A 17904-nucleotide genomic window follows, 5' to 3' on the forward strand; every position below is an offset into this window, starting at 1 on the left:
GTTCATTTAATGGCCAAGGTTGTTGTTGTATTTCGTATTGCAGGAGCTTGTCGAATTTGTGAAATCAGCCACTTTTTTCCCGGGGAAAAAAGTAATCTCATAAAAAGTGACATTTTGTTACCTGTCATCTGAGTGAAAATGTCAAACTTTTTTCCCGTCACAGAAAAAAATTCTTTTAAGTGACATTAAATATCAATAGTTATTTTTCGAAACCGGTTTTAACCTAGATATTACAAGTAAAACACAACAACTTCATTTCATTGGAAACGTGTCTATTTTTCTTTTTCACAATTACCAGTACAACAGAGACGTTAAAGATTTACTTGATAAATTAAAAACTATTTCTCCTCTTCTTATGTCGAATATTTTTCCTTTGACGGGATGCTCATATCTGAAAATAAAAATCTATGATGATATTTCCTAAGTGGATTTGTCTAAATATTTATTTCCTAGTAAATTTGATGATTTCAATTCGGAATATGTCGAAAATGTACAAACTTTCTTTATTGGGCATTGAATGGAGTAATTATTGGAAATAGAATCACTATTGGTTTCATATATTTGAATAATTATGGTTGTTTCAAAAGTTATGTCCATTTTCATGAGTTTACTTCAAACTGTAATATCTCAGTGACTACTCATTAATTTAATCGAAACAAGCGCTTTGAATCAGCACAATTTGACAAAGTAACACATGTCGATCAATTCCATCAGCATAAAAATTGGGTACCCAGGATTCAATGAAGACGACGAATGTCGCTTTTGCCTGGTCTTTATCGACGAGTGCTTTAAAATATGGTAGTGGGTTACCAATAGGTCTGGGGAGTATGGTGGATGAGGCAGAACTTCGACGCTAAATTCGTTAAATTTTCAAACGGTGATATGTAAAACATGCGGACGGACGTTGTCCTGTAGCAGAATCGAACCTCTTCTGTTGACCAGTACCGGCTGCTGCTGATGCAATTTTCAGTACTCTTCGTCGATTTCCTCACAATAGGATTTTGCTGTGACGGTTTTGCCCGGTTGCCGAAAGTTATAAAGAATCACGCCAGCTGCTTTTGGAAAATGCCTGGGTGACTCACTGTCCTGAACGTCTCCTGTTGTGGTACAGGATTTTATATCAACCACACGTGACGCTCCGGTTAAAAAAAGCAAAGAAGAGCAGACCTCGACACGTGACAATTTCTGTCGATCGTTCAAATCGTGGGGCACCCACTTTTCGAGCATTTCGACCTTTGCAATACGTTTTAAACCGTCAAAACCGCATGGGAGCTGACGCCTAGTTCTTCCGCCACTCCACGCACCATTTGTGATGGGTCAGTCTCCGCCAGGTCCCCAAATTCTCGTCATGAATTACTGTAAGTCGACAACTTCGATGCTAATCTTAAAGGCTAAAATCTCCGGAACGAAATTTCGCAAACCAATTTTGAACAATATGCGTTCACTAGCATTATCGTTACTAAATTTGGTGGTTAATATTTCGAGCTATTTGGGCAGCGCTTGGGTTCAATTTGAGTCAGAAGGGATAAATTGGCCGATAATTGCTCAACGACATCATATAATAATAAGCTGAAAAGAGACAAAAAACTGAAATTTGAAAAAATTAACCTAATCAATGCTTAGAATGAATATTTATTGAGATAATGAGCTACAAAAACACATGACATTAAAACGGAAAAAACTTTCGAAACAACCTAATACCAAAGTTTTTCGCTGATGACAGAATAATGGAACATCAAATGAAGCTTGATTTCTTGATACAGAAATTCAACTTTTTCAGCGAAGTAACCGGTATAGTGCATAGTTGAAGCTGTCGGCGAGCTCAAAGGCCAGAAAAACCAACACAGAGAAATAAAGCCGCTGCCAACTAGTCCATGTGGACTGAAGAATTGGCAGTTCGTATTGGATCATTTTTACTAACCGAGTTTTATGATTGGCTGAAGAGTCATAAAATTAATAAATTAAACTTGAAGTCATGTTACGGTGACGAATAGAATGCGAGCCGTCGTGTTGTCAATGTTCAGTTCAGGAAATGATCGCGTTTTGTGTTTTGAAATTCGATATTGGTATAGTTAAGATTACCTAAAATTTATGTTATCTGTTTAAAATGTGGCATCCTTGGACAAGTACTAATATTAATAACGAGTGTGATAATAAAGCAGACTTACTTTTTCCTGTGTAGTGATTCCAGTAGCTATGGTGAACAATACGAAAAAGAGATACCAGTGAATAAGATTCGGATGCATTCCAATATTGAAACACGGAAAGTATGTTTCAATGTATATAAGAATCTACATCTCAAGTTCGGTTTCGAAGGAAACAAACTATTAGAAGCAACATCAGATTTGACCGAAATTCCTTTCTCTACTGTATGTAAATAGTCAAAAATAAACATTTTGAACGCAAGACACGATGTGATAAAATCTAATAAAATCATTGAAAAAACAATATATGACTTTACAAAAGCAATGAGATTCCTACAACTAAAATCATAAGGAAGAAATTGAATACTTTCGGTCATAACGTGTGCTGATGTGACAAAACTCTTCAGAATTGAATGAAGAAACTAGGATTTAAATTCAAAGTAATAAACAAACGTCAAGCAGTTATGGAAAGCAGAAGAATACTGTAATTGCGTAACAAGAACTTAGAACAAATAACTAAATATAGAGAAGAACAACGGCATATTTTCTATTTGGACGAAACTTGGTATGCCACTCACGACACAGTTACGAAACGGTGGACTGATGGTTCGAGAATATGTACGTCTAACATGCCTGCAAACAATTGATCGCGACCAATCATTGTGCATTGCGGAGGAACTAAAGGATGGGTTTCGAATTCTTTGAAATTATGTGGAAAAAAACTTGAGGACTTCAATGTTGACTATCATAAGAACATGGAAGCTAATATTTTAGGGGGATAGTTTGAAAACACATTGACCCCAAATTGATGATAACTATAGTATTGCTGAAATGTATGAACACACCATACTGAGACTTCCACCCTATTATATATATATATATATATATATATATATATATATATATATATATATTAACGAAATTAGTTAGCTCCCTAACTATGGTATTAAAAGGGAACTGTTGGAAGGCAGGTTGCACTATATCGTTTACTTGAACTATCATACCTACATTTTTCATCGCATTGTATTAATTTTTTTTTCAAATGAGTACAGTTTAAAAACCCATTTTAATACTTTTCTCAAGTGCCCATCATGCTCAAAATACACCTAAATCTACTTACTGGTTCAAAATAATAATTGCCACTCCACCATCGGGTCTACGGAAAGCAGTCACAGGCACCTTGTCATCAAATTGGCTGGAATAGATTCTCACCGAACCTCTTGGAATGAATTTTGAGAAATGCCCCCTCGCATAAAATGTTGGTTGTTTGTAAAATTCTCCACTAGATGCATTCACAATTATGGGAGAATCAACAAAATTGTCAATATATGTTGGACCTCCTGTCAAATTGAGAGCCAGATTCCAGTCTACCCAACCTGTCGCCCAGTGATTTAAGTCCTGTGATAGGAGAAAATGTTATTAAGTTTTATTCGTGCATTTTTCGTATACACGAATGAATGCCATTATGCCATTATACTGTCATCGAAGACATGAGTACTATGAATTGAGTGTTTTTTCAGTTAATGTTATTCAGATTTGGTACTGATGTGTTTTATGCCGAAACATCAGATGTTTATTAGTGAGGATGACAGTGTTCCATGTAAGTGCAATTTAACTTCATTCGTTTACTATATTGTGTAAGAATCCTGTGAATGATATCTGATTCAATTACATTACGAATGATTGGAGTAGAGAAAAGTGTTTTTTATAATTTAATGTGCATATAAAACTTTTTTTTTTCGTGTACTTCAATGTTTATATGGAAGTAGCTGTTTCAAGAGGTCTTGTCTCCTTCCTTTCTTCGGAAGATTCCCACATTGTTTGCATCAAGATGGAGAAGTAGACAGTCAAAACCAAACTGTGAAAGTGTTCAAGAGTAGTCTCAAATCATCTTCCCAAACATTTATCAACAATATTGAATTTTCTGCTGAGTACTCATTGGATACGTTGAAATTGAAATTATTTCCATATAATTTTATATAACTTAATCTTACCTGAATAATGTCTTTCGCATAATATTCTCCTCTCAACCAAGAGCCCAATATAACGTGGGATCCGAAGGGAGTAGCGCCTATGAATTTAAATAAATTATTTCATAAGAACTCCTGGAGTTGGGCTAGTTATACAGTGTGGACGTAAAAAGTCCACCCTATTAACTTTTAAAGATATCAAGGTGTAAAAGAATTTAAGTAAAAAGGTATCGTTTTCAATATTTTTTCATAAGAAATAATAGTCTTGCGTCACTTGTCAACGAGAGTTTTTTAGTTAACCCTAACCTTCAAAAGACGTGTACAAATTTCACAGCTGTCTCACTATTAGTTTGTGGGATAGAACATTTTAAGGGAATCAACTTTTGAAGAAAATGGATAAAAAAGGAATTTCATGTGTTAATAAAGCATTGCTTTTCGGCGAAAAAATACTATTAAAGCCAAGGCTGCGCTTGATAAACATTATTTACACTTAGCACAAGGAAAATCAACGGATGCGAAGTGATTTAAACGAGGTGAAATGAACACCGAGGACAATGCAAGCAGGGGACGCCCCCAAGAGGTTGTTACCAAGGAAAACATCTGCTGTAAAATGTGAATGTGACATTTTCTCTTGAATTACAGAGTGAAGAAACAAAATATTGTAATGAATCTGAAGCCGGCCCTGACCGATGTCCCAGTCAGCAAACGCATGTCTGATCGCGAAACAGCGGGAAAGGTGTGGATGGGTCCCGAAATCCGCAGAGAAATCCGGAACGTTCGTTGACGATATAAAAAGGTCGCTCTCCGTCCCGAGGAGTAGTATGTACTTAGAAAGTGAATCGTGCGTTAAAGGAAAGGAATCTAATTGTGAAGATAAATTAAGCGTTAGCTACTAAGTGTTGTACATAAATTAGTTGTGAAATATTGTTAAAAATAAATTTGATTATGACAGTTAATTATTTAATTCGTTACAATATCGTGATAACAAAACAGGACGAATACCTGAACAAGCTTCTGTGCCCAGAATGAACTTGTCTGGATGTTTTTCATGCAATCCTGACAGCAAGTCAGGACCAATCAATAAGTCAGTATACCAATGAACTGCCACTCCATCAATATAGTCCGAAACTTCTTTTTTCTCCAATACCTGAAATAAGAATACTATATTCATCTGGTATTGGTTCACATCGGTAGTGGTGTATTACCGCTTCAACTACTGGTATCAAAACTCTTTGGTCATCTAGCGACATTATTTTTAAATCAGAGTGGTCGGAATTCCTGATCGTAGGTCCCAAATTGTTCATGATGAAGGATTGCTGAAAATAACGTATACAACTACGAATGGTATGTATTTCGATCCAAAAAACATGTAGAGGGAAAGTAACGAATGGACAAAAACCTTGGTGGTTTTATAACGATAAACTTTCAGAAATTAGATAATTATTTTTGTCAAAAATAATGTATTTCAAGCTTCTTTTAAATGGTTTCATATAATACGAGTAAATAAGTAGCTTAGTAGCTCCAAGTACATTCTTTTTATACAAAAAACAAAACAAAAAAATGCTAAGTCAATAAAATGTTATCATCTGCCTTCTTTTCAATGTATGAAAGGTATATAAAAAATTATATGAAATTGAGATTTGGGTACCAACAATCTGAATGTCGTGAAATAACTTATTAGTTTGAAATATTTTCGTTATTTTATAGCATTTTGATTTTTGCATTATTTCATCATTCATCATTTTCTCAAGTTGAAGGTTTTCGATATAGTGGTATTAGCCGGAGGAGTAGTTGTTTTCTGGCAGGTATTTCCCAGAAACTACGGCGTAGGTAGCGAAGGACTAGTTATGAGAAACCCGCTGAGTTCTTTGCTAGCTGAAACTTTTATGGATTACCTTGAAAATGAAATCCATAATAAACAGTTAATTAACATTCACATATAGTCAGTGGGCATACTTGAAGACTGGCTATAAATCAAATTATCAAGGACAATTCGTTCAGGCCAGTCTCAACTACCTACACAGTAGGTTAATGGACTGACACCTATCAGAAAACAACTACTCCCCTCGCTAATACCACGAAGGGCGTTGGATTATATCCGACAGGTGTCAGTGCAGGATTCTTCACAGAAGTTATTCCTGCATATGCTGATGGCGATACAACTGCCGCAATAGATTTTCAATTATTGGAACACACTTGCAGACCGGTTTCGGGCTGTTTGGCCACTCGTCAGTGCAAGGTAGTGTATATCATCAACATAAAGTCGATGATTTCCGATAATTGAAAATCAAATTCCGTCAGAGTATCACTCCTCGATCTACGCTGAAGCATACAACATACAACACGTTTATCATCGCCCCATCTGCCTGTGAACGAGGTAACCAACTGCATATCCGAAATTTGCCCAATTTCTCGTATAAGGAAAGAAAACTTTCACATATAGTCAGTGGGTATACTTGAAGACTGGCTATAAATCAAATTATCAAAGAACAATTGGTTCAGGCCAGTTTCAACTCCCTATAACATCTGTGAAGAAACCTGCACTGACACCTGTCGAATATAATCCAACGCCCTTCGTGGTATTAGCCAGGGGAGTAGTCAGTCCATTAACCTACTGTGTAGGGAGTTGAGACTGGCCTGAACGAATTGTTCTTTGATAATTTGAGTTAATTAACAGTTTCTTGAACTGTTTCAGTTTGGCAGTTGGGCAAGTTTGTCGAAATTGTAAATTTCATTCATCTATCAATTAGGTAAATTCACCATGGGAATCGAGGTCAAAAATTCACTAAATTTTGTATACCAAAATTCATAATAACCATGATTTTGCAATTTTTCACAAACCACTTCATGGGCATTGCCATACATAATTTCTCGACACATCCCTGCTTCGCAGATTATCAATATCAAATTATCACTGTCACAATATCAGATTATCACGTCAAAAAGTAATTTTCAGAGGAAAATGGGTTTTATCAAACAAATTGCTGTCAGCAACGGTTACAAGGTGAACCCATCACTCGTTTTTCGAGAAAGAAAGGCTTGAATGTAGCTCACAGAACAAATAATTATCTAAGCAAATGCATCAAAAACAAAAAAGACAAAGTTTAGTATTGGATAGATCAGGAGTATAAAGTTGACTTGTGGTTCTTGGCAAAACAACTTCGTATTGGCCAAACGGGGAGAAACTTTTCCCAAAGAATGAAATAACATTGCAGTAGTTTCTTGAACGTGATGACTATGGCGTATTACATTTGAAAGAGAAAGGTTTGAAACTCAATCCTTTGGAATGCTTATGATTTAAGAATTCTGAATATTTACAGAATCATCGAATTGAATTGAATTAGGTAAATTGGTAATCAGTCTTTTGAATGTCCATTCAATGGGTGGATTTAAGTAAAATTATGTAGAATTTAGTCAGTATAAATACGTCAGAGAAAGCTATTGTACAGTGAAACACAGGTAATGGATTTTCATCAAGTATCAGCCAATCCCAACACATATGATATTTACCATTCCCTCCACAGTCCAAGCAACTGAAGGAATTTTGGCTGGTATAAGTCCCAAACTTGGCTCATTGCCGGTTGTTATTCCCCAAAATGTAATATTTTCCTTTTTGTATTCGTCCAAGAATTTCCGAAAGTAATTTGCCCAAACTTGGTACTTAGATTCCTTCAGAAATCCAAACATTCCTGAATATTCTCCATTTTCCTTCATCCACTTCGGAGCTATCCAGGCAGAAGTAAAAAGTTTCAAATCTCCATCTGTCAATTCCATAGCTTTCCGAATCAATGGTATCTGCAATTAAAACATATATTCACAACTAGAGAAAATAGATGAGGGGGATACAAAAATCAATCACCTTTCCAATAATAATATTCACATCAACCCCAACCAACTCTTTTACAATACTACTTTTAGTTCCCAAGGTTAACTTTCAAAAGTATTGAAGTATCTCTCATTCAGGATTCTTTGATTTTTTTTTCATTAATACTACTGTCATGATAAACGGATTGATAAGTTCTTACTAATGCTGCTTACAATCTGAGAGATAAATTGAATCAACAGACCAAGTTAACTAGAGAGAGAGAGAGAGTTGAAAGACACGCCAGATGAAGCCATTGTATGGCGAAACACGTGTTGCGTTTTTGTAAAACAATTTAGTGAAAATCTCACAATAAAGTGTTTTTGGAATACGTTAGTTATGGATTTTCATCAAGTATCGGCCGATTCCATCATTTAACTAGAGAAAATATGTCTAAGGAATTGCCCAAGATGGTAAATGAAATATCAGGAATTCAAATATTATATATTATTCAAATATTTATATTCAAATATTTATAAATGCCAAAGTCACTTAACACTCATTAATTTTTGTTTCTCCGTACTGGTAAGTTCTAGGAAACTGAAATTTGGTATATAGGTACTTCTTAGGTACTTAGGTACTTTCTTAGATGCGCATTAAGAAAGGATTTTCAATTATTCCAACTAGAGCTTCCGCCGTGGTCATTAAAAAGGGCGCGTTTATATATAAAAATTACCTTTTTATCACCGTACCGCTATATTTTCGGAGGCTGGAATTTTTTATGTAGATTCGTTTTATGTTTTAGATGTGCAAAAATAATGTAATTTTATATATTCCAACTGGGGTGCCCCTTCTGGGCATAAAAGGGCGCTTCTACATATGAAAATTAACTTTTCATCACTGTTTCTCCGTACCGCTATATTTTTGGAGGCTGAAATTTTTTATGTAGATTCGTTTTATGTTGTAGATGTACAAAAAGAAAGTATTTTCAAATATTCCAACTAGGGCGACCCTTCTAGGGATAAAAGGGTGTTTCTACATATGAAAATTAACTTTTCATTACTATTTCTCCGTACCGCTATATTTTCGGAGGCTGAAATTTTCTATGTAGATTCGTTTTATGTTGTAGATGTGCAAAAAGAAATTATTTTTGAATTTTGCAACTGGGAAGCCCCTTCTAAGGATAAAAAGGCGCTTCTGCATATGAAAATTAACTTTTCATTACTATTTCTCCGTACCGCTATATTTTCGGAGGCTGACATTTTTATATAGATTCGTTTTATGGTGTAGATGTGCAAAAAGAACGTATTTCTGAATATTCCAACTGGGGCGCCCCTTCTGGGGATAAAAGGGCGCGTTTACATATGAAAATTAACTTTTCATCACTGTTTCTCCGTACCACTATATTTTCGGAGGCTGATATTTCGTATGTAGATTTGTTTTTTGTTCTAAATATGCAATAGAAAGAATTTTCAAATATTCCAACTGGAGTGTCATCCGCGGAGGAAAAAGGCGCGTCCATAAAACAAAATTATCTTTTTATTACTGTTTTTCCACTCCATTAAATTTCCGGTGGGTCAATTTATGTTTAGTATTAGCATTGCATCCGTGTGAGTCACTATAGTCCGTTCATAATTTGTTGATAGCTCACTGCAAGTTTGACCCTCATTAGAGAACTGAAATACAGAGAGGACAGCTAATATGATATAATAACAAAAACCAAACTAAAACTGGCAGTTTAAGATGTTTTCGACTAACCCACCTTGTATCTGAAGAAATACAATACAGCTATAAAACTTTTAATCCAATTATGTAGGTATTTTGAGTGGAAATGAGTGACCAGTGTAGTAGAGTATATGATTAAAACATTAGTTACTTTAAATAAATAATTAATATTCTTAAACTGTAGGTACTGTAAACTGTATTTTTATTTAAAAAAAATTTCTTTATTTTATTCAAAAATAATAAGTTACTTGCAATTTGTAAAAGATACATTTATTTAATTAATACCTATTTTTAAATGATATAAACTACGATTACTTACAAAACTATTCAAATTCAAAATAAACAGGATCATCTTCGGAATCCGAGTCGTCTTGCAGGTTAATAATTAGCGGTTGTGTCTCTACAGTCGCATCAATTATATTGTCAAGATCCCACATTTTTTGTTCTTCTTCTATTGCATGTCTTACTGCATCTCGCCAATTTTGTTCTGTAATATGTTGTAAAGACTCATATAACAATTCACGTACAGCTTGTATTTTATATGACATATTTTTTCTAGCCACATAGCTTTTCATTTGTGCCCAAATGAGTTCAATTGGATTTAATTCGCAGTGGTAGGGTGGAAGTCTAAGGACTGTGATGTTTCGTCTTTCCGCCATTTTGTCAACTACGTATTTCTTGAACTTAGATTTGTGTTGCCGGGCAATTTTTAAAAGTTCTGCATTAACTATTCCATCTTCGTAAGGCAGGGACTTATTCCGCAGCCAGTCAATGATATCCTGTTTCTTCCACGCAGTCGTTGGAAGTCTTTCAACTAGTCGTGAATGATAAGGTGTATTATCTAATACTATAATTGAATTTGGTGGTATATGTTCAATCATCTGCTCAAAATACTCTTCGAAAACATCAGCTGTCATGTCCTCGTGATAGTCTTTTGTGCTTTTGGATTCAAATTCAACAAACCATGCTTAGCAAATCCTTTTTCACTGCCAATGTGAGAAACTATTAATCTACTGCCTTTACCAGAGGGTGGGGAAATACCAGTAGACCAACCTTCCATAAAGGCTTGCCTGGAGCTTGATATATTTTTATCTGTCCAAATGTTTGTGAGAGTATGATCTGCGTTTACCCACGTTTTGTCCTGATAGTAAATTGGCCTTCCTTCAGCCCGAAATTTTCGTATAGATCTTAGATACTTTCTTCTCCAACATATTATCTCTTCCCGGTCAATCAAAAGTGATTTTCGGTCTGATTTCTCCCACCGGAAATTTAATTCTTTTAAAACTTGCCACAATTTGGTTCGTCCGACATGAGGCAAATCCGGGTCGTCTCTAACTTCTTCTAAAATTTTGTTTAAGTTGGGTATTTCTATTTTGTAAAAAAATTCGTGAATTTTCCGTCGAATACCATTTTTGGCAAATTCATCAATTTCAATAGGTTTTCTCCCCCTCTTCAAGTATTCGTTTGTATTTGGGTTAGCTATACCTTTTTTTTTCTTTCTGATAGGAACCTATATATTGTTGACTCCCCTACGCCCGTCATGTTGGCACAACTCTTGATTATGTTCTGAACAGTGTTTGTGGGATTCTGAGAAACCAGAGCATCGTGAACGTTCAAAACAATAGTCTTCTCTCTTGGTGAATAGACAGACTTACTGACTGTACGCAACAGTACCGGTGTAAAACTTGATGATGTTGATGATGATGATGATGAAGCCATCGCAAGCAATCAAACAAAACAAGCAGGAACGAAAGGTACGTATATGTTTGTAGGAATATGAAAAAAAGTTACTCGCGCACTGCACAAAATTCGCAAAATAAATATATAGAGACGTTAACTACTGCCGTAGACGCCGAAACACCAACGAGCCGTAAATTAAATGCGATTAAAAAATGTACTAAACCAAAAATTATTTTCGTTCGTAACAACTTCACCCTTTCAAGGCAAGTTTCGAATATAAATTGAAGCTTTATATTTAATGAATAAACACCTCAGGAACCTCCGCCTATGATTTTACGAGTTTTACGACCGTTTTGTGACTTGGGCCCTCATTTTGTGCTATCGACAAATTATGAACGGACTATAGTAGATGTATATGGACAAGCAATAATTGCTTTGAATACACAAAAACCCGGTATTGGAAAAGGAAACTGATAAAGATAAAGTAATAAAAAAATTGAAGAGCTGAAGGACTTAGTGATGGAATATAGGATGAAGATGTTTTCCTTACTTTGAGTGTATAATCTTCTTCTGCAAGTTTGAAGTTGGGTAACTGGTCATCCTCTTCGTCATGATAGGAGTAAGGATGCGCGGAAAAGTCTGAAGCTCCAAGTGGAACTCTACACAAGTTGTATTCGATACCTTCTTCGGAGAAATATGACCTGAAAATCGAATTTTTTTTCTCAAGACAGATTATTCAAATGTATATAGTCAACTGTACAAACATATTTATATTCCTGTATATGGATATTATTAATTGCGAGGCTTTTTAGACATGTAATATATTTTAACGGTAAAAAATAGACATTGAATTTTCGAACCCAACAATTGTCAATACAAAATGTAAATAAAATTCCTTCAATGGGTGATGATTTTGATACATTTTCAATACTCGTACTTGCTGTATTCCAAAATTAACATGATCAGGCTGACAGACATTTTCCTCAATCTAGTGAGGACCTGATCGACAATCTAGGTATCTAGGTAAGCAAAACAAGTATGTGGCTGGGAAAGTAAGCGCCCTGTTACTCATTTCAGGGAGACTACACACTAGTCAGGAGACGTAGGTACCTTTGGACTATCTTCTGGAATATTCTGCAGCCATAATGGCGTACTGAGGAAATTTTAGTTGATTAAACAATACTGATATTGTCGGTTGTCCAAGGTGCAAGATTCCAATGTTAATGACCGCAGCAACCTTTCCGTATGAGGGCACCTGTACGTCAGCCATACCTGACGATTCAATCATGCAGGAATTTTTTACCCCACATTTCGGTCAATCATCGCTTGAGAGTTATATGATCTCCTTAGAGATTGTTTGGTTCCTCTCCTCGTGCAGATTTGACTTCTGTTGCTCAAGAATTTCGTACAAGGTGGGTTCATGAAATATTCTTCACTTGAGGAAGTGATAAGTCGTTTCCTGGCTGCACCACTTAGTCTCCAAGGTTTGTTTTAGTCCAAGAGATGAAGAACTGAGAAGCTCTGACTCCTAATTTAATGTTATAGGGAGGAGAGTTGGATACCCATCACTCTAGAGCCCAGCATTACTGTAACAAGGCGAGAGGGCACTCGAAGTGGCACTGACTGGGCTCAGAGTCATTCATTCTTTCGACACGAATGCAAACAGATTAGAATGGGGCCATCATTTAAGAAGAGTCTTACTTCTTAGAATATCCCGGAAGAGCTATTCTAACGACCCCTGCTGCAGGGCGTAGCCGCAGGAGTACTTTCTCATCTAATTCGTGAGGAAGAGAGTTGCCATTACCGTGCGATCGCACACACCAGCTGAGCAGAATTATGTCAATCAAGCACACATAAATCTATGTAGTTAATCAAAGTGAAATATCTGCCCTTTTCATAACTACCTGTGAGTTTCATTCTTCCCAAAGTTTGTTTGATTGTTTAAAATTTCGATTCTGAACGCTCATTCACACAAAAACTAATGTCACAATGAATTTGAAACATTTAAACAATTACAAGTACCTCATTAACTTTTCCGAAGCAGCGCTAGGTAGAGAATTTATGTTGATTCCTGCAGCGTCAGTGAAAGTGCCTCCCCAACCCAAAACTTCCTGGTACCCATCCTGCCTGATTATAATGATATTTTTCAATGCTTCCTCATCTGGTCCGAATTTTCCCTCTTCTTTTTCGAACCTCAAACCTTCTTTATTCGACGTATACGTAACGTAATATCCTGGATCGAGTTTCTTCACGGGTTCGACTGTATCGCAGTGGTTTGCATTACACACACAAACTGTTCCACCATTTCCGTAATCCTTGGGCTGACATTTTTGTCCCAGAATCTGTAGAATTCCTATGGAAAAGAATATATTTTTAATTACATGTACTATTGCCGCTTCTCGGGATTACTATCAACTGTGGTGTGCGGCAGGACCTCGCTGAAATCAATCCAAGGGATCATCTAAAATCTGATTTCGGAGTGTTTCTCCTTATTAGTCTAACTAAAAGTTAGTACTAACTGTTTGCTACTCGACTGATTTCATAAGCGTTCCACTGCATGTACGAAGCCTTCGTTTCAGACAGAGGAGAAGTAATGATTTCATCTCACGAACAACACTCTAAGTGGGAAAGAAGGTCGTGATGGAAAAGTTACAAGGAATTGTTAAATTGATTAATAATTTTCTCCAGAGATCGTTGACAGGGATTGTATTATTTTTGATACTGTGTCCAAGATAAGAATGAACAGCATGGGGATATCGAAAACGGTAAGTGATACGGCGTCGTTTGAATTACAGAAAAGTAGCACATTTTATGTGCCTAATAATATGCCATTTAAAAAGTTTTAATATTCTGGATAGTTTCGGAGATTTCCGAGAAAAACCGAAATTTGATAATTTCGTTTTTATTTTCTCCTAGCTTTATTTTCGAAGGAAATATAAAGTAAATAGCACTTTGAAACATCATTAACTTTGGGGTTGAGTGGAAGAGTATTTTCTGTCGTGTTTACACAACAGAAAATAAACTTCGCTCTTTATTTCCATATATGAACCGATTTCTAATATTTATTGTATTCTTTTGAATGTAGAAATAGTAAAGACGATTATTATTATTATTTTTATAATAATAAAGTATTGCATGTACAAAAATTTTTTTTGTACATGCAATACTTGAATAAAACTTGAAAACTTGAACTTTTTAAGTACAATCGGGACCAAACATCTTGTTGATATTAAGCTGTTTCAAAATTTGTGTGACTAGACCTTGTCGAAAAGTAATTTCCGGCATTGTGGATTGTAGTGTGGGAAAAGTGGGTGATGCCTTTCTCAGAAAATCGACTGTGGAGTGGGACGCAAATTGTTCAGCTAGTATATTAGCTTTTTCTATGGGTTTTGTTGCAATTGAACCATCCTCAAGTGTTAGTGGTGGAATTGTCAATTTTGTAAAGTTTTGATTAACAGCTTTAGCTACCGACCAGAAGGATCTAGACCTGATGGAGCTGGCAAGCAGTTCATCCCTTAATTTCTGATTGTGAAGTTTTTTGCTTTCATTTATTCTAAGTTTGTAAAACTGTGAAATCCATACAGAATAGTAGATTATTGCTGAAATTGCGGATCTAGCTGAATTTTACTAAAGAATAATTGAATAAATCGAACTGAACTCAAATGATTATTGATGAATATAAAAATTGGATATTCACCTGACAAAATCAGTAAAATGATCAACGAGTTTTTCATTCCGTCCAATGCACTGAACAAATTAACATGTACCTAGGTATTTGTTAATTTTGTAGAAAAACAAAATACTTATGAGGGTTCAAGATAAACAGATACGGTTTTAAATAGGAATGCTTGTGTAATTGTTTAATCAGTTTTTGAAGTACTTTCTATGATCATTTTGATTAGATTAAAACCAAACTTTTGAAAAATATAATGGAACTTGTCTACACTCTTAAGAACGGGATATTTCTAATTTTTGGGGTACCTGTGAAAACAGATATATTATATTCAACTCATTAGATATTATTGATAATATTCCTTGTTATGGAAATGCCTAATTCACTCAATAATAATTATTATACAGTTATTATTTACCACAGTACCCTTGAGACTAAACGAATGACAAACTGTGGTATACGGTAAATTATCAAAATAATAAAGCATTTAACAGTACAGGAAAATGTTTGAAGGTGATTGACAATGTTTCATGAATTTAACTAGTTCGGACTTCCATTGTCTACTATATAAAATGATTTGAAATCTCTGAAACAACTAAAAAAGAAGAATTGAAAATGAATAGCTGAAAATAACAATTATATTAACCAAAATAAACCTGAAATGAAATAATAGTGAAATAAAATACAAGTAAAAATAGAACAATTGAATAAATAAAAAAATAAAGAGAAGAAAATAAAAATAAAAAGTGGAGAGATTCCAAGTCACATTAGTTCACGACGTTTCGATTGTTAGTATCTACAATCGTCTTTGGGTGACGACTGGACTGATTCCCCCAAAAGATGACTATTTATAGGTCGTTCGAGTACTTCACTTATCCCCGCTTTCCATTTTCCGCTTCACTGGTTCTATGGGAGATGACCGTTTTGGCGGGAGTTGGCCATTTTTCGCTTGATGATGGGTTTCCATATGTTGCGTATTTCTACGCTGGCTTGGCTGAATACGTTGTTGGACAACATGTATGCGGCTTCCTTAAATTTTGTCCTAAACCAATGTTCCTCTCTGTGCAAGATCTCAGCTTGGGACCACTCGATGTTGTATTGATGGGTCCAAACATGGTCTGCTATTCCTGATTTGCTGGTTTCCCCTCGCTGTGTGTGTTTCTTGTGCTCGGCAATGCGAACATTCAATGGCCTCTTAGTTTCACCAATATAGGATTTTCCGCACTCACAGGGTATCCGGTAAATGCCATTCTTGGAATCGCAGTCCGCGTTTGGTGGCCTGGTTTTCGTGAGGCTGCTACGGATAGTGTTACCGGATCTGAAGCAGGTTCTGATGTTGTACTTGGAACCAATTCTTCTTATCCTCTCCGATAATCCTCTGATGTAGGGAAGTGCAAGCACTGGTTGGTATGGTTTGGATATTTTCGATTAGAAATCATGAATATTTATACCTAATTACGATTGAGGTTTGATATTATTATGTGATTTCATTCGAAATTAGTATCTAGGGGTCTTTGTGGACCGACGTTATGTTTTTTTTTTCAATAATTCATGCTGACGAGTTCTATAATTACGAAAAATCGTTGCAACCGGTGTTATATCTGTTATTCCTCACTTAACAACTAACTTATGTCACACAAAGAATATGATCTATGATCTCCGTTTTGGTTTTTCTTTCTTTGCACGAGACTTTCGAGTTGCATACAGACAATATTTTCAATAAGAAATGACGGTTGTCATTTTTTAACCTCTTTTTGGTTGATACATGTCAAATAATGGAATAATGTAAACCTAGTTTCAAAAACTCCATTTATAATTATAATATCAAAGAAACGATCATTACAAACATCAAAAATATCCCCTTTCATAATGTCGGTCCACAAAGAACCCTAGATACCAATTTTGAATGAAGTCACAGAATAATATCAAACTTCAGTCGTAATTATAAATATACATGATTTCTAATCGAAAATTCTTCATTTCGGACCTCACAAACCGTACTACTTGTTTATCAAGTCTGAGAATAAATCACCAATTTCTACATCTGATTTTATGAAGCAAAGTTCATTAGTTTTGAAATTAACATTTATCATTGTTATGAATTAGTTCATATGAAATAATTTAATTTCAAGCCAGTCAACCACGCGCTTTATTATAAAACCATACATAAATAAAAATCTAGTAGGTGGTAGAAAAACTGACCTCATTTCCATAATCATTAAAAACAAATCGGATTTCCTATAGGAACTATTTGAACAGAATACATTTTCACCTGAAATGATTTATTTTATAAATAAATACTATCCCTCCGATTATCAACCGAACCAACCGCCACTGTGTTATGGTCCAACTTACTTCCCGTAAACAAACAAGGTTATGCTGCCTTCAACATAAGGATGCAAAAAGTCACTCTATTGTCTTTTGTTACTCTGAGGTTCAAGGTAAGAAATTAGAAAAGAAGAACCAGTGTTAGTACGGTTCTTTGAGATTGAAATTTTACAACTGATTGCGGAGAATTCTTGAAGATATAAGTTCTTCACTTGACGTTGAGTTAGAGCGTTGAATTTTCTTTTTTTCTGATTTCTTTTCTACTGGTGATGAATTCGAACGTTTTTCAGTTTTGCTTGATTTCAAATCTTCGGGTTTTTCTGTTTTTTCACTCTTTTTGATTTGAGTATTTTCTTTTATTTGTTCTGTGGCTAGAATTCCAGGTTGTTCCAATTGGTTTAAGTTGTATGTATATCCGTTAACAATTAGAGATTTTCCCTCCATCTTTGTATTCAAATGTTTCGCTACAGCAAAACATGATATTTATTTTCTAATATGTCTTGTTTCTTTTCTAATATATTCAATTCATCACTATTTTCTTCTGAAAGCTGGACAAGTTTCTCGTTTTAATTTTTGATTTCT

General features: G+C 35.2%; 1 protein-coding gene across 1 annotated transcript; it reads right to left on the minus strand.

Annotated features, from left to right (window-relative positions):
* Positions 1-251: 251 nt before the first annotated feature.
* On the minus strand, positions 252-15176 carry LOC111510244 (lysosomal acid glucosylceramidase). Its single transcript, XM_074181208.1, has 9 exons — positions 15019-15176; positions 13344-13674; positions 11872-12022; positions 7625-7909; positions 5320-5430; positions 5117-5261; positions 4139-4215; positions 3265-3542; positions 252-391 (listed from the first exon to the last, which is right to left on the minus strand). Exons 1-9 carry the CDS (start codon positions 15053-15055, stop codon positions 292-294), a joined length of 1515 nt encoding a protein of 504 aa, XP_074037309.1. The 5' UTR covers positions 15056-15176; the 3' UTR covers positions 252-291.
* Between the last annotated feature and the right edge of the window lie 2728 nt (positions 15177-17904).

Source organism: Leptinotarsa decemlineata, unplaced genomic scaffold, assembly GCF_025532065.1.
Source record: "Leptinotarsa decemlineata unplaced genomic scaffold, Ldec_3_MD MMD2_tig00026307_RagTag_RagTag, whole genome shotgun sequence".
Classification (NCBI taxonomy): domain Eukaryota; kingdom Metazoa; phylum Arthropoda; class Insecta; order Coleoptera; family Chrysomelidae; genus Leptinotarsa; species Leptinotarsa decemlineata.